Here is a 24,965-nt window from a genome sequence, read left to right as displayed (position 1 = left end):
GCGACCCTCTGTATTTTATCTGCTTACCTCAGGCACTGGGCTGGCTTCTCCCTCTTCAACAGTCCTGAGTCCTAAGTAAGAGAAGCCTCGAGTAAGCGAGTAAGCGGTGGGCCGGGCCTAGCGAGAGAGAAGACTCCTCAACACGCAGCCTATGGCCCATCTATCACAGTCCGCCGTCGTACGGTCGCAGGCCTGGCCCCCCGTCCCCCCGTATGCATCCGTCTGAAGTACTAGAGACGCCCGTGCAGACCCCGTGACCACGGGAGCCTCCCGTCCGCACTAAACTCTAACCAACTTTAAAGTGGCTGCCGGCATCTGACAAGCCAGCTTGCAGAGCGTGAGTGGCAGGGTTCCTCTCGCCGGGTGCAGAGCGAGACTCGGTACTACTCTACGGCGACCTTATACTACACTTAAGTACTACTGCGAGGTACATCGATCACTCTCCAGCAGCACCCTGGTCGGGGGACCTTGCGTGCGCCCTAACCTACCCGCAGGAGCCTGGCGCCCGCCATGGTCTGGGGACCGCGCGCTGCGTGAGCAAGTGCCCATCTTGCCCAGGGCTGGCTAGCCAGCAGATGCAGCCGCGCGGGCTTGAACGGTCGTCTCGGTTGTGATGCGTAGCGCGGCCGCACGTTCAGCTAGCTGCGGTACCAAGGCCATCTCAATCCACCCTGGCATGGATAGATGGATCGTTAACGGGTGGATGGTGCCTTGCCCCCACGTCCTCCCTACTGGTTTTCTAACCAACCAAACCACACCCCCTTGTTCTTATCCTCGCTCTTCGTCAAGTGAATACTAAAACTGACCTGAAGAAAGGATTCGTACATACATCGAAGTACAGCAAACAGTGCCAGCTGGGCGAACCAAAGCAATAACGGAGGCAGGAGACGGGCCACGACGACGATGCTGGCCTCAAAACTTCTCTCTTCAGCTCCCCACATCGCCACTCAGCAAGCTCTGCTCGTCCTCGACCTGCAGAACGACTTCGTCAGGCAACACGGGAATCTGTTTGTCTCCAACACCGCTGATTTTCTGTCGCTCATTCCGGACCTCGCTCGAATTTTCCGCGCCTCTGGAGAGGTTATCTGGGTGCAGAGTGTGTTTGAAGGGCGCCGGCCCGTGGTCAACGAAGGTCTAGGAGGGGATACCGTTGTGTTGGAGGATGGACCGCCTGTTACCAGCACGCCCGCGCCCAAAGGATTGTCTAAGAAGAAACAAGCAGCAGAGCAGGCTCGGCAATCTTTGTTCTCAGACGACCCCGAAGCCTTCCTCTCGGTCTCAGACAAAGCCTGTGCCGGACGGCGATGCTGCCTACCAAACTCCTCCGGATTCCACTTTCCTGCCCCCATCCTCGCTGCCATAGATCCCAACGAGGACACGGTTCTTGTCAAGTCAGAGTACTCGGCCTTTGAGACCCAGGGCCTGCTTCTCTCCCTCCGTTCTCGATTTGTCACCGAGATTTTTGTCTGCGGCTCGCTCTCCAATGCCTCCGTGTATGCGACCGCAGTCGATGCTGTCCGTCACGGTCTCACCGTCACCCTGATTGAAGATTGTCTGGGATATCGGAGCTCCTTGCGCCATCGGGAGGCGATGAGGCGCATGGCTGATATCATGGGTGCCAATGGAATAACGAGTCGTGAACTGATGGAGGGTCAGGACTTTGCTGCTGCTTCACCCGTCCTGGAGCGGGCAGACTCGTCACTTCTCACTGGAATCGAGGAGAAAATAGGTACGCTTGGACTCTCCTCACCCAACTACCAGAATCCCGACGGCCAAATTGCCACACACCACTTCATCGAAGGGGGTGCTGACAAGCCGCAAGATATCCTTGAGACAAGCCAGCGGCCAGTCGATCCTCCCGAGGAGAAAGATGCAAGGAAACCACAGGACGGCGACCAACCCATCGAATCGCCATCACCATCTCAAAAACAAAACTCATCTCAGCCTCTTGTCTGTACCCCGGGAGACCGCATTGCAAGCGGCGACTCCCGCATCCTCTACGATCTTGCCATCCCGGCTGACTCTTTCCAGCGGCTGCGGGACGAGGTCGAATGGCAAAAGATGTACCATATGTCGGGACAAGTTCCCAGATTGGTCGCTGTTCAGGGTGATGTTGCCCAAGACGGGTCAATACCAATATACAGACACCCGGCAGATGAATCCCCGCCGTTGTCTCCATTCAGCAAGACTGTTGACAAAATAAGGGTGGTTGTCGAGAAGGAGCTAGGCCATCCGTTAAACCATGCCCTGATACAGCTGTATCGGGATGGCGAAGATCGCATCTCTGAGCACTCCGACAAGACGCTTGATATTGTCAGGGGATCTAACATCTGTAATGTCAGCTTGGGAGCGCTGAGGACAATGACACTGCGCACCAAGGCCGATGCAAAGAAATCTACCCATTCTTCACCCGAAAATTCCAGGCAAACGCAACGTGTTCCCATGCCCCATAACTCACTTTTCATTCTTGGGGAGAAATCGAACATGGAATGGCTCCATGGTATTCGGCCAGACAAAAGACCGGAAAAGGAAAAATCCAAAGAAGAAAAGGCGTTTAATGGAGAACGGATTTCCCTGACTTTCAGACACATTGGAACGTTCGTCAATCCCATATCATACACTATCTGGGGCCAAGGCGCCCTGTCAAAGAAGAAAGGAAAGGCCGGCAAAATTGTACATGGAGATTCTCCTGAGACGGAGCGCATGATTCGTGCCTTTGGTCAGGAGAACCATCAGTCAGACTTTGATTGGGATGCGAATTATGGACGCGGTTTCGATGTCGTCAATTTTGTGACCACTCCTTCTCTGACATTCTTGCCTGGAGCTTGTGACAAGCCGACAGACCTACGGATACGCCTTGCATTGACAGAGAACGGAATTCGATATGAAATACGAGGCGTTAAGGACCCCCCGTCGAATGACGAAGCTGACACCAAGGCCTCGCCGGCACCGAAGGGAGAGCCCTCCCTGCTAGTTGACTCAGATGGATCTCATGTCGAAACTGGAAGCATGGCAATTCTTCAATACATTGCCGAAACTGCCTATTGCCGTATTGCCGATATCGCGCCCGATCCTGATATGAAAGTGGATGGCTTGACACTGGAGGAGAGGCTGAATGCTGTTGACGAATTGTATGAAGCATGGACAACATCTTCTGATAGCGACGTTGAGCAGGTTGCAGCGAAGCTATCTGCCTTCAATTCCTTAATCCACGGCAAATTATACATCAACGGAAAATTGTTTGGAGTTGACGACTGCGCTTTTTGGTCTGTACTTAGAGAGATCGTGGAAGCCAAAGCTGGAAGTAAGGTTGTCGAGGGAAAATTCCCTCTGCTCATGGGGTACTACTCCAGAGTCCGGAAAAGGGCCTGTGTAAAGCAGGTCATGGATGAAATGGCGGTAGCTTCTAGATAGGCATTCATTCGCGCGTAGACTGCTTTAAATATGTAAAAGGTAGCGAGGTTTTTTGTTATAGCGTTTAGCTTGGAAATTAAATTAATGCCTTCTATATAATCCCGGTTCATTATGTACTGATCTAATCTTTCACTTTGAACTGGAGCAAGAACCTATATTACTCTCATAGCTTCTCAAACGTAGGAGTTCGTTTCTCCAAGCCCGATAGAAGCGCAGTTGTTATATCGCTGGTCTGAAGGGCTGCGCTATTCCACACCCCTGTATATCTTAAGCCTGCCAGTAATAGTTAGCCACATCATCTCAAAATTGCTTTGCATGGGGGAAGAGAGAATTACATACCATCCTGAATCGAATGGTCAATTGACCAGTTAAGTAGCTCCTTGGTACCCTGGACAGCAACAGGGCTCTTGGAAGCAATCAACTTTGCGGTGGCTAATGCCTTTTCAATCATAACCTCTTTGTTATCGAACACAGCACTGACATATCCGACCTCCTTTGCCTCTTTGGCATCAAAAACCCTGGCCGTCAAGCAAACTTCTTTAACCCAACTATAGCTTCCAACAGCCTTTGGAAGTCGGGACAAGGTACCAATATCCGCTGCAAGACCAATATCGACCTCCTTGACGGAGAACTTCGTATCAGCCGCACAGTATCGAATGTCCGTGGCAGCTGAGAGATCAATCCCAAGTCCAAAATTTATCCCATGCATCGCCGCAATGACTGGCTTCTCGCACTTCTCTACCGCAGTAATGCATTCCTGGAAGGAGGCAATGTGACGGCGGAATATGGCAGCATGACGTGCGGCATCACCATCTGGCTTGGGTCCGAGAAGACTTTTCGATGCAGCCTTGACGTCCAGTCCCGCAGTAAATGCGCGGGAGCCAGCGCCGGAGAGGACAACGGCTCGTACGTTAGGGTCGTGAGATAGCTGACCGAATATGTCACGGAGTTCTAGCCACATCCTGTACCCAACGTCGTTAGCAGGTTCTTGTAGAGTCACCAGGGGAAAAACACAAAGCCGTACGCTTCAAAGAAGGAGTTGAGCTTGTCCGCTCGGTTGATTTCGACATGGGCGACATATTCGACTGGAAAGGTGACGAGAAAGTGTTTGGGAGAGTAGTTGGGAGCCATGGCGACGATAAGTTCGTTTCTACCCACTGAGACCGGAGTAAAGAGAGACTGGTAGAGAGACGTATGCGTGATATGATAGCTGCATAGCTACATGTCCTTTTTCTTGTATCACTGTGCCTTGTACGATCCGTCCATGTGAAGCAGCGCGGCAAACGGAGACGCGGGAGGAGCTCAGCAGCCGTGGACCTCGGCTCAGAATCGCCGTTTATCAACGAAGCTGCCAGCATACACCAAGGCAACTGTTTCAATATTTCACTGTTCCAGCAACCCGAGTAGACTAAGGTGGATGTGAAAACAATCAGGCCGCTATTGTCGCCTTTCCCTTGCTGGGTCTATATTTTACTTATAACACCTGGAAGCCCTTCCCCAACAGTCTCTGCCTGCCTGTCCGTATACGCTGCTAGTCCCGACATATTTCTAGCACCACAGATAACAGTCGCGGGATGCGCCAACCGGCGAGGTGTTGTTTTCTCTTATAAGATATGACTATTCAGGTGTTTTTGGCGGATTGTTCAAGTTACGTTGAGTAGTCATGGTCTCCGTCACTTGGTGGCTGCAGAGAACGGACACATTGTTTGATAGGAACCAGCCTGGGTGCAGTAAAGGGTTCGAGTGTATCGTACGCAAGACCGTGGAGGAATGGCAGTTACTCGGACTCGGATTCTTCTGGTTGCATAAGTTTTCCGTCGAGCTCCTGCAGTCGTTCTCGTGGTTAGTTATCTTCGCGCAGCTACTGTTTGCGGTGAAAATCCATGCCTTTGCCAATCGAATTTTAAGGCTCGCAAGCTGGCTCTCCTTGACAACCAGGTACCGATCGTCACCCTCTAAGTCTTCGACGATATACTCATTATTCTGAAGCCTGTCATACTTTAGTATGATGGCTTTTACAGACGGGTCGCACTCGATCAAAACGCCTATCAGAGAGGTTAGCCGGGTATTTAACTAGAGCATCCTGTGGCCCATTGTCTGTCTATCTTGTCTCCCGTCCGCGTACCTTTCACAGCTCGAGGCATCTTGCTCTTCACCCTTGCCTCTTCGTCCCGGCATGAGTTGGACGGGCCAAACAATATACAAGCAGCGGCAATTGAATGCTCGTTTTAGATGTTGGATTATGTCATCCACTTTGTAGTTAGTTGCTTAGTAAGCTTCCATACTTATTTGGGCTCGAAATCTCTGCATGTATTAACAGTAACTATTTACACGAACTTAAGCTCACCACAATCATCAATCAAACTGCTATCATATCCCAAGTTGCAGATCACTGTCCCCTCTTTAACTAGTCAAATGAGAGAAAGCCTCCATTTGTCACCTCCTTGATGTGGGCTTGGATTGCATCAAAGGGTGTAATATAAGCAGTGTTGAAGGAAGTGGATTCCTTCGTTACTGCATATAACATACCAACTAAATGGCCATGCTCGTTGACAACAAAAGCTCCACTATCACCATCCACCGCAACATCAGCGTAGTGAGACATAACCTGGATTTCCTCGGTAACAAAGTTGGGGCCCCATTCTACTGTTTTCATGCCATTGATGATCCCAGATGTCAAAGTAGATCTCCCGAGCTTAACAACCCAATCGTCTTCATGGACGTAGTCAAATTGTCTTATCTTGGTGTCAGGATGCGGAGCATACCTATGACCAGCAGGTGGTGACATGAAATTGCCTTGGCGAATGGAAGGGGGCTTGTTTTTTGAGAATGTTTCTGGGCTTTCTATAAGAGCCCAGTCAACCCGGTGGTTATTGCGAACTTGACTTCCGGATGCAAGGATAACTTTCCCAATACCAGGTCCTAACAAGAGGTCTGAAACCATATTTCTTTGCTTTTCTAAGCGCTGATCGCCCGGGAAATTATGGCACAGTTTGTCTAAATTGTCGAGAGCAGCTCTTGCATCTATGGCAGCAGGGTATTGGATGGTTAGTTGTCCGCGAGGGTCATTCCAGTGAACACCATGAGTATCGGTATGGTCCGTGGTGCTACTATCATCACCTCTAATAACATGATAGCAAGTTAAGGCGCATTTTATTTGTCGTTGTTCTTTTGGGAGATTGAGTATAAGCCAGCCCCCTAATGTTCCAGCGCTTGTTTCATTTCCCTTGACGCCGATTGAACTCCCATTTGTCGGCTTTTCAGGGAGGTCTTCCACATGAGTGTACATAGGCGTTGGCTTCGGTCCTGGATTTGCCAAAACAGTCCTCCCTGGAAGGAGCTCCAAGTACACCGAAATATCTAATTCGTTTAAGATATCAAGCAGACGATCTTCAGCCTCAGCAAAGTCACAAACAGAATGAGGGCGACATATAACGAGGATAGTAGGTTTCATGGGTTCATCGAAGCTGTTCCGGTGGTGGCGAAGATGAAACGCAATGGACAACCATGCGTCCTGCATGGATACTTGAACTTCTTCCACAATTCGGCCTTTTACTTGCTCGAGCGGGCCAACAATAGATCGGTCATTCGGCAACGGACTGGATACATCCTGGTACATCTTATCAAGATTGATTATTTCAACTTGAATGGGATGCGACACATGGGAGGGAACCTTCTCTTTGACCATGGCTAATACTGTATCGGCTGCATCCTGCCAGTCTTTCCTTGGACTTGCGTCGTGTGTGGTTATGGTGATAACGTCCTTTATTTCGTAGGAGTCGTCCCAGGGTTGGACGCGGTCTAGCGTGTCCACACCAAAGGAAAGCCCATACTTCGTTAATATTTCAGATATTCTTGGATGGATATCTGTTTCGTATATCTCTTTCCACTCAATGTTGGCACGTATCCGTTTTGAGCGCAAAGGCATGGGAAGTTGGCTGCCTGCTGCGACTCGAAAGGGATCTCTGCTTGCAAACCAGTGCTCTATTGTGGTTGTAACGCCCCTAGATGGTACTGCATACCTTTTAGTTTAACTATGTTATACCAGAAGACGAGCTTTGATACTTACTACTGCCATAGCCAGAATCATCTGACCCTTCAGGTCTACGAGGAATCCCAACCATTTTTTGACGTAATCACAGGCTGTAGAATCAAATCACAACTGCAAGGATGTATCACAGTAGCGGTAAGATTTATCCGGAAAAGCTGAAGCTTGGAGGTGATGAATACACTGCAGGGTTTGACAAGCTGAGAAGTCTGTCCGTCAGAGGAAAGCTTGTTGAGGGTATCCAGATAGTTTCCTGGGGGAATCCGTCTTTATATAGCTATTTATATCTCTCATTTTAATTGTGTTGCTTTGATGTCATAAGTAGGACAAAGAGAAAACTTGCTGTCTGATGTGTGTCCTCTTCCTTTGGCCGTTGAAAAGATCAAGTCAATGACGTTGTTATTTACTTCCAATACCAAAGGGTGGTGGCGCAGAAGGCGCGTTTATTATTTGCCCCCGGCGTACAGGACATTATTACTAAGCTGACTCATTCTACTTGTTGATTACTTTATTAGCCGCCCGACTATGGGCTTATGTAAAGTGATGATAAATCCAAGGCCAGGGACGCGCTAATTTTAGCCGCCCAAAAGCATAACTGCCGACCTCCAAGCTACGACAAACAACAGGCAAATCTGGAGCGACGCCGTCATTGACTCTCCACTAGCGACTTCAGCTTTGGAGCATTCTGCTTGCCTCTCTGCCAGAAAGGATTCAAAACGCTTGGTTTCCTGTCAACTCCGAATCGTCTGGACTATCGTGGACATCAACTTTACGAAACCAAGCAACCCTTCCATCATCTTCGTTGTTGGCACGTTTGGCGAGACCATCCACATTTTCCATCTTCAGCCTGAGATCGGCGAGGCTGAATGCCTCAACGACACATCCAAATTCCTCACCTTTCGCTGCAAAGCGCCAAGGAGACAGCCCACGAACGGCTTGGAAAAATCACCCTCTGTAACGACGAAAGAGCCCAGGATTTTCTTGAAGATGTTGCTACCCGGGCTCGCGGGCGATGCTAACCCTCTATGGCCATGCATACATTGAGTATTGAACCAGTGACACAGTTCGTACTTAACGTGCTTCAGCCTACCGTCGATGGCATTCGTGCCAAGCAAGGGAGAGATCGGGTCGCACACAGGAGAAGATACCAAAACACATGATGTGTTTTTTTGTTCGTATCACTTGTCCAAAACCAGAGCCGATCGTGGGAGAGCCGACGGGCATTGGCCAATAACATGACACTCTTGGGACCTGGTGTTTCTATCCAGTTAACTAATTATGTGCTTTCATCTGGAGAATAGCCGGGCTTCAGGCTGAAAGGCGTTTAGCTACATAGCTACCTGCTTAGTGCTTGGAAGCCCGTTGACTCACCAGTTGCGCTCCACCTTTCGTGGAAGCTCCTCTTGCCTTGAACCAAGTGTATAATGGCCTCCATCGGCTAGTTGCTTGCCAGAGCTTCCAGAAGATACGGCACCTTGGGTACTGTGAGCATCGATAATTCTAGGGTATCTGTGGCTCTGGAAATATTTTTGCATATCTCCAATAGTTTGGGCTCCTCCTCTCCTCTGAATAACTAAATTTCATAGTTAATTGACGAATATGATCTGATGTTGTCCAGAAGGTAAATTCATCCGTATCAACATCTAATAATGTTTCAGGAGTGGTTTTCTATCTTGAATTATATATTGACATCAAGCACTAATAATTAGGGCATCAAATTATAAATAGCCTGTCTCCCTTCCGCCGACAATAGCATAATATTGCGTTTCTCATACCTTGGAGAGAATTGTATTAGGGAGAGGTTTTGGCTATACCAGCTGAGGGTTCAGTCACCCATTTGCACATCCACTCCCGTGTCGATTACTATTTATATCGGAGTTTTATACACAGCTAGACTGATTACTAGCTAGTTTATAGTACCTTTCCCATAAGTTGGGAACGCCATCTGAATACTCCATACCATGCTCATCATAAATTAACATCTTCTGCGGATGTTGATATGACTGGCATAGGTGCTACTACCTATGATCCACCAGTAACACCCTTCAGGAACTCCCATTATTACATTCAAGTTATTTTACTATCTACCTTGAGATACCCCACGCCTTGTGCTGGTGGGCCTACTGATCTCCTTACAAATAATTGTGGCTGAAGCGACGATTAGTGGCTTGACAGCTGGATAAGGATTGGATCGCTCTAGCTGAAGGATCACCGGCAATCCTGCGGGGAAATATATAGAGGCCATGCCCGCCCTGGGATGAAGATGAAGGATACGAATTTCATTTGAATATATCCTCGAAATACTCCCCTTCTTCAATTAACATCCATGGCCTCTTCTGGATATGCTGCGTCGGATGCAGCTCTTTCCTCGCTAAATACAGAACTAAGGCCGAAGTTATCCAGCTCGGCCTTGATTACGGCTTCGACCGACCCAGACTGGGAGGAATATGCTCGATGGAGCGCATACAACTCTCCCATCCCCAAGGCGATTGTGTCCCCTGCCTCTGAGCAGGATGTAGCTGTCATTGTATTTTCCATTCCCCAACTTAACGCTTTCGCCTGCCGTGTCAATCAAAAAGATAATCCACTGACTATCTGAAGGTTCAACACTGCATCTCCCATGGAGTGCCTTTCCTGGCCCAGTCCGGAGGACACGGATGGTCCAGCACCCTAAACCTGGGCCGCGACGGGATCATCATTAGTCTTAGAAAGCTAAACACTGTCACTTTCAACCGCGATGGGACAGAGGTAACCATTGAAGGCGGTGCTTTAACCTCCGAAGTTATGGAGGCCGCTTCGCGAAAAGGGTCGCTCGTCATTACAGGAAATTGTAACTCTGTCGGCGCACTTGGTGCTGCTCTGGGCGGCGGCTACGGCTTTTTGACTGGCCTACAGGGCCTTGCGGTCGACAATATCTTATCCCTAACCGTCGTGTCTGGAACCGGTACCCTCAAGACTGTCACTGCTGAGAGTGATCCTGATCTCTTCTGGGGCCTCCGTGGCGCTGCTCCCAACCTTGGGATAGTCACTTCGGTCGTGATGAAGGCGTATCCGGTCGAGGCCTCGGGCCAGTACGCCTGGCTCGGTGCCCTTGTTTATCCAGCAGACAAGGTCGAGCCCGTTCTCAGAGCAGTCAGCGAACTCACCTTGACGCCGAAGATGAGCGTATTCTTCTACTTCCTTACATCTGGGGCCCCGGACTACAGTCCACTGGTGGCTGTTGCACCTTGGTATTACGGCACCGAAGCCGAAGGGCGCGCAGCCTTTGCCTCCGTGATTGACATTGGCCCCATAGCCGATACCACCGGAGTGCTGCATTACACCAGATGGAATGACAAAGCTGCGGCCTTCTGCATCCGTGGCGGCTACAAACCTTCGTTTGGCGTTGGCCTTTCTTCCATCGTGCCCGAAACTTGGATAAAGGTCTGGGACGAGTTTGTGTCGTGGGCTGCTCTGAGCGGCACTGGCAGCAGCGTGGTCTTGATGGAGGCGTATTGCCTGGACAAGGTCCGAGCTGTCCCTGATCATTCATCCTCGTTCCCATGGCGAAGCAACATCGCTATCAACGCGATTGTGATTCCTTGGTTTACCGACAAGAAGCTGGAAGAGGAGGCCCTGTCGCTAGGCCGGCGTATTCGACGTCTACTACAGTCCACTGATGGCCTCAAGGCCCCCGCTATGTGTGTCTTCAATCCCTCTTTGCTTCTGGTTAATAATGACTGATGAATATACTCTCTGTTTAGGTACATTAATTTTGCCCATGGTGATGAGGATCCGGCAGAGATATACGGCTCAAATCTCACTCGACTACGGGATATCAAAGCCAGGGAAGATCCAAACAACTTCTTCTGCCACTGGTTCGGGGTTGGTTCTATGCCTTGAGTGACTTTGAGTGGTCCCTGGACACCTTAGTTACCCGCCGTATGATGTATAGTTAAGTTCCTTATCATAGAACATTCACTGTATATATCTAACTCAACTTTTCTTCCACCTCGCTGAAAATCACTGAGATCTTACTCACTGTTCATTATTCACTGTCTAGCTCGTGACTAGGAGTATTTAAACTGATCGAATTAAACGCAGAACGAACATCCCAGCTAAACTTCCGCAATAGCAAAGAAACTCATGGGGTGAACGTCATCGAGTTGCCGCTCAACTATGACGCCGTTAAACATGAAATATTTTGCCATATAGAAGACGGCTTCAGGCTATCCATAGAAGAAACATCTACTACTACTCGTCCACTGAAGCTTGTCAGATAGATAGCTTCAACCTGCTGGCCATCTAGTTAGGCCTTATTCTTTTGTCCCAGTCGTTTTGATAGAGCTCCAATATGACAGCTGTGCGAGCATCTCCCGGCATCACGGCCATGCGCGCACAGCTGCCGTACGTTGACTATGAGAGATATACCCATATACCAAACGAGGAAAATGCTGGGCCAGTACGTAACGGGGCGGCGATGCCAGTCTCGCCCCAGTGGAAGACACTTATGCCCACCTACGGCTCTCAGCACATAAACGACGTGGCTGACTTCTCGCTATGGTGTGAAGAAACGACTGAGTCCAAACATCTGAGGCGAGAGCAGCAGCTATGGGTTCTCTGTCACTATCACGCAAAGGAGGTAGGCTTTGAGTATCCTCTGATCATAGTCATTACTGATACACCTCCAGGGCCTCTAACTCTCACCATTGCCGGCATTGCAGCGTTGTTTGTCCCAGATGCGCCTCTCTGCACCGGCTTTAATGTGAACACGGCCTATGCATCACCCCGGGTACCAGATCCATCTCCAGTTCTGGTGAAGAGGTGGATGGCGCCTACGAGGAGAGAGACAGATCTCATACTCAAATCCCTGGCTGGGCTGTGTAATGTCAAGGCTATAAACTGGTTCGGACTCTACTGTTTTATTGAGTTACACACTAACGATGGCAGATCCTACAAGAGACACTCGCTGCCTGGCCGCGTTGCGGGAAAAACTACGACATATCATCATTCAGCCGACAGGTTCTGGGATGAACCCCAGAATCTTGAGTTAATACGGCGCGTCGACCCTCGACTCTCCGCAGTGATATCTCCTTTGCAGGACCGGACGGACTATCTGCGTGAGGGGCCAGGGGTTCTGCGGCCCGGAGTTCGCATCGCCGCAGGTCATCCTGACTCCTCCGCCACGCCTTCGATGCCTGAACTTGGTACGAGCTGTGGTGTACGGCTGCGTCATTCGACCGGCCGCCTGGCTGTCACCATTGCAAGTCAGGCACAAGACTGTCAAGACATATACCACCCTGACACCACGAATGGGTCCAAGATTGGAACAGTTGTCGAGCGATGGCCGAGACTAAGCATTGCCATGGTTGACTTGGCCTCATCACTGCGTTTCTCAAAAAGCGGGTATTTTCAAGCCGCTTCGCCCAAATGGTTGGTTAGGTCAGATAATGTCCCCAACGGCACCTGGTGTTCGTGCGATGGGATGTCGACCGGCCTTGTTTTCCTTCACTGTCAAGGCCTGCGTATCTCTAACATCCATGGGAAGGGCGGATATCCCGGGGAATGTTCCTATCTGGCCGAGAAATTATACAGCACCTTTAGGCCCGTGGGAGGGCGACTGTCTGAGGGCATAATGGGTGCCCCTATAGTTAAGGAAATGTCACGGACAGCAGACTCCGGCGGAGATGTTTGCGGCATGTTTTGCTCTGGTGATGAGTCTGTCGCTATCGCTTCGGTGCTAGACGATATTATAGACGCTGGCTGGAAGTTGTATTAAGCATGTTACTTCCTGTGGTCTTCTATTGAAGTGTAACCAGATAGTACCTCCATTCCACAGACGTAGAACTTTTGGCCCTTAACTAGCCATCTAATATTTTCTATATATATTATATACATACAACTAGTGATGACTTTCCCTCTCTTTGATCCACCACGGGCTGTACTGAATAAACACATTAACTAGCTCTGACGTCGTCGTCATCAGCTGGGGCGGTTTGTTCATTTTCTGCTTGACGGATACCAAGACGAAAGCGGCTATCTAGTTATAGTTACGAACATACTCCGTACGAGTGCTTCCACTCACAAGCTATTGGTATCCCAGAGGCCACAGTAGAACAAAGCGAGGACAACAAGCATCCAGTAGGCCGCTGGCTTGTTATCTTCACGGTCTATCAAGCCTTTTGCTCGCGGAGCTAACGCCTCACTAAATAACAAGCTCTGGGATTCTGACTGGCTTTCCACCGGCCAGCGGATTCCACAGTTCTGCAACTGGCCAACGTCTCGCATGGCGAACCATGGGCCGGACGAAATCTACTTGGATGGAGTCCGCGACGGATATAGACCTCAATAGGGGAGAAGCTCTATATAGCAGGGCTGCCAGGTCGTGCTCTCGAGAAGCGAGGGTTGAACTATGCAATATAACTTCACGAACACACGACTGCAAAGATGATTACCGCAGAGAAAAAGAAAGGGAGAGAGTATGAGCGACTCGTTTCAGATGAAGCCGAAGATATATACCCAGAGCTTATCCAGAGTCAGAGACGCTGGGGAGCAAGACGAGTGATGGAGATCACTGTCTACACGGCCGTGATATCGGTCATTGCGCTCGCCCTGGGCCTGTTCATTGGGACCAGCTGGCCCTCCTCTCGACACATCGGCCTGGACGGATATCTAGGTGAGGAATACACCTACCTCTCAGTCGAATATTGGCCTAGTGGCCATGCTGATAGTTACTCATCTATTAACTATTGGCAGTCCCCTCAGGCACAGTTCAGGGGCCATGGCATCGCAACCACACATTCACGCAGATTCCCACCAAGGAGTCAGAGGAAGCATGGAACAGCCTGATGCCGAGTAAGAGTTCCCCTTGGCTGCCCCTTTAGCTCTACAGTGGACGGATTCTGACAAGTGTGAGCACAGTGGGACGCGGTTTTGTGCATCATCCCGAGCTGGCCCCCTATACTTCCCTGGTAGCCGTCTTCCACGAGCTGCACTGTCTGGTCCGTGGCTTTCCAGGCCCTTCGATCAATAGCTACTAGTTAGTAGCTTCAAGCTGACAAAAGACCCCTAGCACACGATATGGATGGCCTACCATATCCTCCTTGACCGGAACCAGGCTGCCAAAGAAGGCCGCCCTCCCGACCCCTTTCTCGGCCAGACAACGCTGGTGAGTCCCAGCCATATGGGCCACTGTGCCGACTACCTGCGGCAGGCCATCATGTGTGCGGCAGACACCAACCTCGAAGCAATCGACAAGAATGGGAACTCGGACGGTTGGAACATGATACGGACCTGTCGTGACTTTGACGGGGTGCATTCCTGGTCTAGCAGCTGGGCAAATACAACAGAGCGCGGTGTGATCGACTAGCTAGTTTGTGAGAGGAGACACCGTGCATGGTGTTTGGGCACGATCCTCGATATTATGCAGTCTAGCAAGGTGAGTGCCGAATGTTCCATTTCACCCTTGCTTTTGTGTATCTCTGCAATGGTATCACAACTGGCCACTGGCTGACAGACTACCATCATGAAGCTGCATGTGGCCGGCGGTACTCCATAGTTAACTATCCAGCATCTCAAAGGGCGAAGTACTGATGTTCTCCTTAAATCATTGTAGGACAGTTCATTCAATTCATTTCTCTCTCTATACTCTGCACTCCATGACTATGGCTTCTGGTATTTTCACTTTGGAGGCGTTCTTCAACCAGCCAAATATCTACCCAGCGGGCGTCCGTGGGCTTTGATAGACTACCTGGGGAACGCCACAGCGAGTCTCCCTCACAGGCTGGGGCCTCAGAAATCCTGGCATGGAACACATATGATGACCACTATGCAGGTTGATGACGCACCAAAGGTAATTATATATAAGCAAACGCCGTCTGTCCTGAGATTTCACCGAGTGTGACTCTCATCCCGTCGCTCTGTTTATCCCCCACCCCCGTTTTCAGTCCAAAGACAGGCAGTCATTGAATAGTTATAATGTCGTTGCTGCTAGGGCCCCGAGCTGCCAGGCTTCGCTGCTCACCTCCTTTCTCCAGCTTGCTCAGCCCAAAACCGCGGCTAATCGGGGCGCAGCAAAGCGTCAGATTCTCTTCTGCGAAAGCCAGCAGTGACCGAGGGACCAGCAGTGAGAGCGTATGGGGCCTGAAGGAGAACAACCCGGGCTACTGGGAAGGGTACCTGTCCACACGCCCAGTGTACGGGGATAAGTTCTACAACCGCATCTACGAGTACCACGCCGCCCATGCTGGGTCATCGCCAGCCTCGTTCTCAACCGCCCACGACGTAGGCGCCGGGCCGGGCCAGGTATCAGTCCAGCTCGCCCGCAAGTTCTCCCATGTTGTTGTGAGCGACCCCAGCGAGAACTATCTCGAGTATGCCAGCCACTACCTCTCAGCACAAGAAGGCCTGTCTCCGTCACAGTTCACGTACTCCGTCTCAACAGGCGAAGAGCTGGGAGCCAATTTCCCGCCTGCGTCCGCCGACCTGGTCGTCTGCCCGCTGATGTTCCCGCTGATGGACTGCAATGCGGCCCTGACGAGCTTCCAGTCCCTGCTCAAGCCCAACGGGACACTCGCCATCTGGTTCTACAGCCGGGTACACTTCTCAGAGCCCGAGTATGCGCAGACCTGCCAGCCGCTGCTGGACCGGATCATCAACCACCACTACGGCCGAGAGATCCAGGGCAACGGGCCAGAGCACTCGGCTAAGTGGAAGCCCGTAGCGGACCAGATAGCAAGCTGGCTGGACAACGTCCCGTTCGCAGAGGCTGAATGGCACTCCGTCGAGCGGTGGAAGTGGAACAGGAGCTGGACGGACATGGGCTTCTTCACGCAGGGCGCATGCGACTTCAAGGTGGAGCCGACGAGCTGCGTAGGGGAGAAGGAGAAGGTCATCGAGGTCGAGGACAGAAATTTCTGGCGCAAGGACTGGGACGTCAGCCAGCTTCGCAAGTTTGTGTACCACATGTGTCCCTTCAGAGACATGGAGAGGGAGGCGATGGGGGAGACATGGGCGGAGTTGGCGACGAGGATGGGCGGTGCTCAAGCCCAGCGAGCCTTCTCATGGCCCGTTGTGCTGATTCTTGTATCCAAAAAATAACAGAAGTGACAATATAGCGAGATTCTCGTAACCGGCTGGTCAGAAGGCCTTCATCGTCTTGCGCGGCTGCAGGAGTTGAATAGGGGTTGTTAGGGCATCGGTTAGCCAGATCATCCAACCTAGTTAGTTAACTTACTCTCAGGGGTTAGTTAAGTTAACCAACTACCATCTCCAACTAAAACCCAGCGACCATCTTCAGACGCTAGATATAACTAATAGCTAACACACCCCAACTACGGAGTACTAGTTGCTCAATCATAGACAGCTATGATGAGGCCATACAATACCGTCGGCCTCTGCATTAATTAGCCACTATGTGCTGCTTGTCCAGGCCGAGTCAGCTCATGACCAAAAAGAAATAATAAGGGAGACAGCTCTCAGTTGTGGAAGACGGCTGGTCTTATCCTCGCTTGCGGTCGACTTACCCTTTGCTGCCTTGCCGTTGATACACTGTGGCAGCCCCCGGGGAGCTCATCTTTTGCTCCCCGGGGGCATCTTGATACCCAAATTTGGTCTTCTTTTTGCACAACTCCAGCCGGTGGAGGCCTCGATAGGAGGGTGTCCCTTATTCTGAAAGCAGCGATTAAAAGGGCCGACTTGAGGTGAGACGGCATAGGCGAGAGCAGTTCGCTGCTCTTCGCGGTTCGCGATGGGAACAGAAATATGACTGCAAGGAAGACCGAATCTACAGTTATCCTCTATAAGATCCTGCATTCTTGACACGGTGTACCTTGGGCCGTTATGGCCACCTGTTCCGTCGTGAGATGAGACTTGTGAAGCCGTATATCTCCCTATATTCTGGAGTCACACTGGGGGCTGAGTGGCCGCTATTCGATATAATTTGGTGGAACCCTCAAGGGGTTTCCTTATACCTGGCGGATCATACGTCTGTTGCAGCTGTTGCAATGGCAAGCGGGCCAGTGTATTACTCCCTCCCTGTCGTACGTGTCGTTTATACCCATATTGGGAGGGATAAGGGTGTCTCCTTGGACTTTTCATACCTAATGTCAATTACCCAATGTCCACTCTTTGTTATCAAGCTGGTACTTAACCCGGCCTCCGGTGTTAGAAGACAGCTCTCAGCACCCTTTATGATTTACTCAGAGGCCATCTTGTTGTCTCAGGCGAGGGTAAAAGATAACCAAGAGTGCGACTGAGATATCTCACCCTTCAAGGCATTTTCTAGTGGATATCATAATGTTAAGTGCTACAGAATTATTTACTGAATGGCCCAGACTGGCTATTATTTCGGTCATCTTGCTCCTCATCTTTAGATGTATAATCTACCCGGTGTTTTTATCGCCATTGTCCAAAGTCCCTGCCGCACATCCCCTTGCTCCTATTACTGGAGTTTGGATCAAATGGCACAGATGGCACGGCACCTCCTACAAAACTATACAAACAGCTTTTGAAAGATGCGGCCCATATATCCGCCTTGGTCCGGCTGAGATCGCCACCAACTGCAAAGAAGGGTTCGACAGCGCCTATGGAATTGGGAAGAGAAACTTCGACAAAGCATCTGTCTATAACTATTTTGCGCACTTTAAGTAGAGAAATCCTAGACACAACCAGGCAGTGATACAAGGAAGAAGGAAGGGCAACAAGCTGACTTATCTATAGAACCCGCGCTCTCTTTTCTGCGCTGGAGGCCAAACAACATAGCCATATCAGAGGTCGGATGGCAGCGGTGCTGACCAGGGCTTACGTCCAGTCTTCTCATACACGGGCCATCTTCAAGGCAGTGTTGTTGGAGCGATTGATTCCATTACTTGGACAGGCATCACAGACTGGTTCCGGGAGCGTGAACATACTCCCACTATGCTATTCATATTCAATCGACTTCATGTCTGCCTTTGTGTTTGGGCTTTCAGGGGGCCATAGGCTCCTTGAAGATGCAGAGGATAGGGAGAAGTGGCTTACTCTGTATTACACCATCTTCATGTCCAATGCCCCGACCTTATTAGGTGAATTCAAATGGATCACCAGGGCATTAACAGCCTTCGGAATACGTTTGCTTCCAAATGACCTTTCAAACCTGCGGAAGCATAGTGAGGACTGGACAAGCCAGAACGTGAAGCTGGCTGAATCCAGATTGCAATCACACTATGCTCTGGGTGAGCCTTGGGCGCCAGGAGACCTCCCTGTGCTCTACAGTGCCCTTAGGAGTAGCATTGCACGAGAGGCCGGCGTTGAGGAGACTTTCACCCCAAGTGATGTACAATTCCGGGAGCTAGCCAGCGAATGCCTCGATCAAATAGGTATGATACAATCCGATTGCATTCATACCACTTTTGCTTGTACACTAATTGGATAAAATTTTGCATGCAGGGCCTACAGCAGATGTCAATGGTATGCAAATACCATGCAAGAGACCTTTCTCCAACATAAAATGCTCACTTCTATATTTTAGCCTTGGTATTGACCTACCTCCTCTACCAGCTTTCTCGTCACCCTGCCCATCAGGATGAACTTCATCGAGAGCTTCTCTCCATAGCAAGCCCGTTCCACTTGGATCTCGACCAAGAGCCGTCCCTATATGAGCTACCGCCAGCAAGAGACCTGCAGCGTCTACCATTTTTAAACGCAATTATCCAGGAAGGGCTCAGGTTACGGAACACTCCTCCAGGGATGGACCCTCGAGTCACACCTAAACACTGCCTTTCAGACGTTGGTCCATACAAAAATTTACCTCCTGGCATCCGTGTTGGCGCTTATATACACTTAATTCACCGTAGCAGTGAATACTTCGATGACCCTCTCGTATGGGATCCTTACCGCTGGCTCATCAAAGACTGCCAGGGCCAGTCTACGGGGAGGAAAAGACGAGTCTTCCTTGCCTTTAGTGGTGGCAGCAGGACATGTATCGGCCAGCACCTTGCTGTGGAATGTAAGCCTTGCCCTAACCCCCCTGTTTGCCATACGATAGGCCCCGTCATTGACCACCCCCCAGTGATACGAAATGCCGTAGCGGCTGTGTACACTAACTATAGGACTATGGTATTCGATGAAAGCCAATATCCCGGTGACAGAGGGTTTCTAAGCGGGGATCTGAAAAAGGACAAACTCTGGATACAGTTCAAAAGAAGAGATTAAAAATAGTGATATAAAGAATCAGGTTGGTGGAATTGAATCAGCTTGAGCCCGTAAAGCTTCTACTATCTTAACCCAGAGGATAGTTTACACTACAGCGTAGTATCAAGTGGAAAGCGTTTTCAAGATTATAAATTATCACCACTTCTCTTTATCGGCAGGCGTAAGCTTGTGAAGAGGGATATGTGATATTATTATCAAAATAGTACAAGTCTATATATCTTACAGGTTTCCAAAAAAAAAGCATGATATCCGCTCCAAATAGCATAACTACACACTCTTCCTACTTCGCAAGAAAGGCCTGGAAGGCTTTATGATCAATAACGACGTTGCCAACAGCCTTCAGGCGCTTTCTTCCTTCTTTCTGCTTCTCCAATAGTTTCTTCCGCCGTGTGATATCACTGGCATGAAGTTTTGCTAAGACGTCTTTCCTATACGGTTTGATGGTCTCTCTGGCTAGGACATTACGCCCAACGGCAGCCTGAATAATGACTTCGAACATCTGTCGCTCTACATGTTCTTTGAATTTCGTCACCCACTGACGACCCAGTCTGTTGGCTTGGCTTGAGTGGACGATGCGCGAGACAGCATCGACTGGTGTCTTGTTGACAAGCAGTTGAAGCTTGACAACGTTGCTTTTCCTCCACTCAGACTCCTCGTAGTCTATGCTGGCGTAACCCTTGGTTGAACCTTTGAGTTTGCTGAAGAAGTCATCGACCAGTTGTGCGAGTGGGAGCTGATACTTGAGGATAACCTGGGTGGCGGTGAAGAATTCCATGCTGACCTGTTCACCACGGTTGGCCTCACATAGCTCCATAACACGACCGAGATATTCTTCAGGGAACGTTATCGTTGCCAGGACATATGGCTCCTGGAGTTCAGCGACCTTGACGCGAAGAGTATCCTCATCAGGGAAGTGGCTGGGGTTTGAGAAGATTGTCTCCTTCCCGTCTTTCCATATCACTTTGCATGGCACTGTTGGTGGTGTGAGGATGATGCTCGCACCGTGTTCCTGACGAAGGCGGTCTTCGAAGACGGAGCAGTGTAGTGTCCCGAGGAATCCCAGGCGGAAGCCTGCACCAAGAGCTTCAGATGATTCCTTTTGCATGGTCACACTCCTGTCGTTCAACAGCAGCTGGTTGATACTCTCTTCGAGGTGGTGGAAGTCGTTAGAGTCAACCGGGTAAGCCGCAACGAACACCATGGACTTGGGTTCCTCAAATCCTGGCAGTGGTTCGACCTGGGTCTCGCAACCGACCCTTGTGAACGTGTCACCAATCTTGGCCTCCTGGCTTCGCTTCATGCCGGGATTAAAATAGATATAGCCTACCTGCCCGGCTCTTAGGACAGTTTGTGGAGTTTGATTTGGGTACATGATTCCAACCTCACCAACAGTGTATTTGAGGCCAGTAGCAAAAGAGACAAGCTGGTCGCCAGCCTTGACCTCTCCATCGAACACCCTGGTAAGGATGATCACTCCTTTATAGCTTGAATACCAAGAATCAACCAGGAGCAGCCTAGGGGGCTTCGTAGCATCACCTACCGGGCTAGCAGAGACGCCGTTAGTCAAAGATTCTGGTTGTAATATACACCAATGGATTAGAACTTACGCAGGGATATTCTCGACTATAGTAGGCAAGAGTTCCTGAACATTCAATCCAGTTTTTGCAGACACTCTAACAGCCTTGTCCACGTCCAGTTCAAATGAGGTTCTCATTTGCTCCAAGGCACGGTCTGGATCGGCGGATGGGAGGTCGACCTTATTGATTACCGGTACCAATGTCAACCCCTGAGCGAATGCAAGGTAGAAATTGGCTACTGTCTGGGCCTGGACTCCCTGACTTGCATCAACAAGCAGCAATGCTCCACCGCAGCTGGCATAACTCCGCGAGACTTCTGTTCGAAAATCGACATGCCCGGGGGTATCGATGAGATGGAGCAGGTAGTCTTCTCCTTTGTAGTTGTATAGCATCGTGCATGTCTGCGCCTTGACCGTAATTCCTCTCTCACGCTCAACGTCCAGCTTGTCTAGCACTTGTTTGTTCTCTCCAGGTTTGATAGTGCCCGTCAGCTCCAGCAGTCGGTCTGAAAGGGTGCTTTTGCCATGGTCAACGTGGGCAACGATGCAGAAATTGCGGTATCGTTCAATTGGGATGGCATCTATCCGTTCCTCCACAGGCGAAAGAGGTCTATTCGACTGGCGAGCCTGGAACACTGGCGCATGGTGGAACAGGCGTGGAAACGGCGATGGTTTATACCTGGGGGTAGGTAATGCAAATCGCTGGCAGGTGAGCGGTGGCCGCCGCATGGTGGCTGTGGTCAGCCATCTGGCCGGTTGCAGACATCCTCGCATCGGAATCCTATCCGCATTGAAGATGTATCTGCGTTCCAGGAATTGTCTTTGGTCGCGGTATGTTCAATTTCTTTCCCAGCTCCATCTCCATACAATTTTTGTACCTGCCTGGAGCTTAGATTTTCCGCTGCCGATGGCCGTTTTCCAGAATGCAAACTAAATAGACCCCGGATTAGCCGCAAGGACGTCGTTAAGAGGAGAAATAGAGCGCAAGGGAGGGAGAAATGGATGCCTTTAGCTGGCTTCGTGGCTGTCCTGGTGCTGGGCTGGGTGTAAAGCTGCGGTTAGCAGAGTACTTGCAACCAGGATATGGTCCACGTAGCTAACTAGTTAACTCACCTTGTAGCTGGACATCGATCACAGCGGTGAATATAACTGATATAGATCTCTGTAACCAATTCTCTTAGTCTATGGTCTTGTCTGGGCTTGTGTGCTGTAGCTGGTGGTGGTCAACTAGTTATTGTAGTTGTAACTAGGTAAGTGGTTAAGTGGCTATCGGCATCTCGACGGCATCAACCAACGTCAACAAACAACCTCCGCTTAGGAAGCACGCAGCGCAACAACAGACAAGAACAACGCCTCACACTCCTCGTTCTACTCCAAGATGGCCCCGGAAAAGGAGAAGTCGAAAGTTCACAAGTTGTCTTTGAAAGGTAACACTGGCCAGGTACTCGAGATGGCTTGCGGATGAAGCTCTAACGGCCTCTGCCACCCTCCAGGCTCTGCGAAGCTGGTCTCGGAATTTGTACGTGAGACTCGGCCCTGTTACGCCCCTTTGCTGCCGGTTACTGACTATTGGCTTGAGCTGTGCAGTTTGAATACTCCATTCACTCTATACTGTGTGTCTACACCTCTCCCCGCATGCCGTTTCCGTGGCTGATAGGGTGTTGTCCACCAGTTTCCAACGCGGTGTATACCCAGCAGACGACTTTACAGCGTGAGTAGGACTGGCTTTTTTTTGGCATAATACTCGTTTGGACTGGCTAACAAGACCCTAGAGTTAAGAAATATGGCCTCAACATGCTCGGTTCGCAAGCCCTTCCTCCTCTGCACCGGTTTCCCGTACATGGACTAATCCCGTCGTTTGTGCACAACAGTTTCGGCAGATGACCAGGTCAAGGCATATATAAAGAAGATAATGTCACAATTGAATAAGTGGATGCTGGGAGGCAAGATATCCAAGCTGGTTATTGTCATTACGGACAAGGACACCGGAGAGCACGTTGAGAGATGGCAGTTTGATGTGAGCAACTGGATGCCCTGTGGGGCTAGACCTCTGTTTACGATGCTAACGAGAGATGTCACCTAAGGTCGAAATATTCAAGCAGTCAAAGAACAAGGCTGCTAAAGCTGCAGCTGATAATGAAAACGCCAACCCGGGGTAATTTTCACCTTTACCCCTCACGACGTGAGAGCTTTCAGCTTGGGGAATCTATCCACTGACCTGCTGTTATAGGGCACAAGCCAGCAGCCCTGCGCCGGTTGAAAAGTCTGAGAAAGAGATACAGGACGAGATTCAGGCAATATTCCGTCAAATCACGGCCTCAGTCACCTTTCTACCAATGCTTGACGGGAACTGTACGTTTAACGTGCTCGTCTACGCGGATGCCGACTCTGAAGTGCCTCTGGAATGGGGTGACAGCGACGCCAAAGAGATTGAAAATGGAGAGAAAGTGCAGTTACGTAGTTTCAGCACGAGCAACCATCGGGTTGACACCATGGTTAGCTACAGGTAAGTTATACCTACTTTAGACCAGCCCACTCTGCGTCTTGACGTCTAACCTGTTGAATAGGCTAGCGGAGTAGCACATTGATTATATATCGCGATATACTTCGTAATTATACCTAGGCAGCTACACAAGCTCCGACAGTCAGAGCAGTAAATAACATCTCTTGATCAACTTTCGTCGTCACGGACATGTATCCGGGCAAACACCACGCCATAAGCCACGAACATTAGGCCTTACCGTTTAGTTAAATAATAATATATAACGGAACAAACACAGCAACCGGTCTATCCAGCCCATGAAAAATAAATGAATAAAAAAATATGACACAAATAAAAAAAAGAGCAAAAAGAAATGCCCACACACGGATTCGAACCGTGGATCTCGTCATTACTAGTGACGCGCTTTACCAACTAAGCCATATGGGCTGAGCTGCTCAGAGTTTGCAGGATGTATAATTAAGTCATCCAGGTGGACCCCCAAGCATACAGTGACCTAGTAGACGGCGAGGTTTATATAGACCTGACAGTTTGAATGGATTAAATCCCTCTACAGGACCGAATACGACGTTTTCTCTTTTATTTATACTAACTACGCTCCTCGGCATATGGCTTGGCCCATCGCGGAAAGGGCATGTCGCCTGCTTGAGATGAAGGGGGCAAGCAGTCTATTTCAGATACTTGTGGCCTGATAGTATGACTTGTCACGGCTCACTCTAGTTACCATGGCGCAGGACTGTTCAAGATGTCGATCGTATTAGCATCTATAGTAGTAATGATCGAGTAATAATAGTACACACGCCGATCAGAGCACCTGCTATTCTAATGGTTTCAGCGCCTCCACTCCATACCCTGACGCCATAGTTTGAATGGGGATGCAGTAAAGGAAACAACATTAAACATGTGTATGTGGATTTTCAAGATAAGAAACAGGGGTATTGGTGGAATTCAAATGGGCAGTAAATGGGAGCGCATTGTACAGATATGAAAGAATAACAGCAGCAGCGCTTTGCAAAGTCAAATCAATGGACATGGGGAGGAAACGGGAGAAATGATAGGCGGTTAACGTAGGAATAGGCGTGTCGTAAGTATCCAAAACTCCATTTGGGGAAACAAATAGGGAATGAAGGGCCAGTTGTCGTTATCCTTCTAGAAATATGGAATGGAATATGCCGGTGAGACGGGCCCTCTCACGATTGAAATACACCGTGAACAAAAGAAAGGGCATATAGAAATGTGTGTTTGGGAACGAGTCG

General features: G+C 49.9%; 10 protein-coding genes and 1 non-coding gene across 11 annotated transcripts; 7 read left to right on the top strand and 4 right to left on the bottom strand.

Moving 5' to 3' along the window:
* Positions 1-903: 903 nt before the first annotated feature.
* Positions 904-3,414, top strand: TRV_00172 (isochorismatase family protein family; the record flags this gene model as incomplete). Its single annotated transcript, XM_003025603.1, has 1 exon — positions 904-3,414. The coding sequence occupies one exon, from the start codon at positions 904-906 to the stop codon at positions 3,412-3,414; it is 2,511 nt and encodes an 836-aa protein (XP_003025649.1).
* Positions 3,415-3,577: 163 nt separating this feature from the next.
* Positions 3,578-4,545, bottom strand: TRV_00171 (uncharacterized protein; the record flags this gene model as incomplete). The annotated part of the gene is made up of 3 exons (XM_003025602.1): positions 3,578-3,672; positions 3,754-4,376; positions 4,439-4,545. The coding sequence occupies 3 exons, from the start codon at positions 4,543-4,545 to the stop codon at positions 3,578-3,580; spliced, it is 825 nt and encodes a 274-aa protein (XP_003025648.1).
* A 1,276-nt stretch (positions 4,546-5,821) lies between these two features.
* Positions 5,822-7,342, bottom strand: TRV_00170 (uncharacterized protein; the record flags this gene model as incomplete). Its single annotated transcript, XM_003025601.1, has 1 exon — positions 5,822-7,342. One exon carries the CDS (start codon positions 7,340-7,342, stop codon positions 5,822-5,824), a length of 1,521 nt encoding a protein of 506 aa, XP_003025647.1.
* Positions 7,343-9,788: 2,446 nt separating this feature from the next.
* On the top strand, positions 9,789-11,344 carry TRV_00169 (uncharacterized protein; the record flags this gene model as incomplete). The annotated part of the gene is made up of 3 exons (XM_003025600.1): positions 9,789-9,989; positions 10,064-11,142; positions 11,206-11,344. The coding sequence occupies 3 exons, from the start codon at positions 9,789-9,791 to the stop codon at positions 11,342-11,344; spliced, it is 1,419 nt and encodes a 472-aa protein (XP_003025646.1).
* A 451-nt stretch (positions 11,345-11,795) lies between these two features.
* TRV_00168 (uncharacterized protein) lies at positions 11,796-13,220 on the top strand (the record flags this gene model as incomplete). Its single annotated transcript, XM_003025599.1, has 1 exon — positions 11,796-13,220. The coding sequence occupies one exon, from the start codon at positions 11,796-11,798 to the stop codon at positions 13,218-13,220; it is 1,425 nt and encodes a 474-aa protein (XP_003025645.1).
* Positions 13,221-13,888: 668 nt separating this feature from the next.
* On the top strand, positions 13,889-14,290 carry TRV_00167 (uncharacterized protein; the record flags this gene model as incomplete). Its single annotated transcript, XM_003025598.1, has 1 exon — positions 13,889-14,290. The coding sequence occupies one exon, from the start codon at positions 13,889-13,891 to the stop codon at positions 14,288-14,290; it is 402 nt and encodes a 133-aa protein (XP_003025644.1).
* Positions 14,291-15,418: 1,128 nt separating this feature from the next.
* Positions 15,419-16,540, top strand: TRV_00166 (uncharacterized protein; the record flags this gene model as incomplete). Its single annotated transcript, XM_003025597.1, has 1 exon — positions 15,419-16,540. The coding sequence occupies one exon, from the start codon at positions 15,419-15,421 to the stop codon at positions 16,538-16,540; it is 1,122 nt and encodes a 373-aa protein (XP_003025643.1).
* A 1,197-nt stretch (positions 16,541-17,737) lies between these two features.
* Positions 17,738-19,633, top strand: TRV_00165 (uncharacterized protein; the record flags this gene model as incomplete). The annotated part of the gene is made up of 3 exons (XM_003025596.1): positions 17,738-18,087; positions 18,161-18,798; positions 18,951-19,633. The coding sequence occupies 3 exons, from the start codon at positions 17,738-17,740 to the stop codon at positions 19,631-19,633; spliced, it is 1,671 nt and encodes a 556-aa protein (XP_003025642.1).
* Positions 19,634-19,913: 280 nt separating this feature from the next.
* TRV_00164 (uncharacterized protein) lies at positions 19,914-21,938 on the bottom strand (the record flags this gene model as incomplete). Its single annotated transcript, XM_003025595.1, has 2 exons — positions 19,914-21,147; positions 21,241-21,938. The coding sequence occupies 2 exons, from the start codon at positions 21,936-21,938 to the stop codon at positions 19,914-19,916; spliced, it is 1,932 nt and encodes a 643-aa protein (XP_003025641.1).
* Positions 21,939-23,121: 1,183 nt separating this feature from the next.
* On the top strand, positions 23,122-23,719 carry TRV_00163 (uncharacterized protein; the record flags this gene model as incomplete). The annotated part of the gene is made up of 3 exons (XM_003025594.1): positions 23,122-23,226; positions 23,294-23,364; positions 23,440-23,719. The coding sequence occupies 3 exons, from the start codon at positions 23,122-23,124 to the stop codon at positions 23,717-23,719; spliced, it is 456 nt and encodes a 151-aa protein (XP_003025640.1).
* A 346-nt stretch (positions 23,720-24,065) lies between these two features.
* Positions 24,066-24,138, bottom strand: TRV_00162. Its single transcript has one exon. It is a non-coding gene; the product is annotated as a tRNA-Thr (tRNA).
* Positions 24,139-24,965: the final 827 nt, after the last annotated feature.

The sequence above is a fragment of the Trichophyton verrucosum genome, assembly GCF_000151505.1.
Source record: "Trichophyton verrucosum HKI 0517 chromosome Unknown contig00012_1.f1.exp, whole genome shotgun sequence".
NCBI lineage: Eukaryota > Fungi > Ascomycota > Eurotiomycetes > Onygenales > Arthrodermataceae > Trichophyton > Trichophyton verrucosum.
Note: the sequence above shows the minus strand (reverse complement) of the source record. Positions and strands in the feature narration are given on the sequence as shown.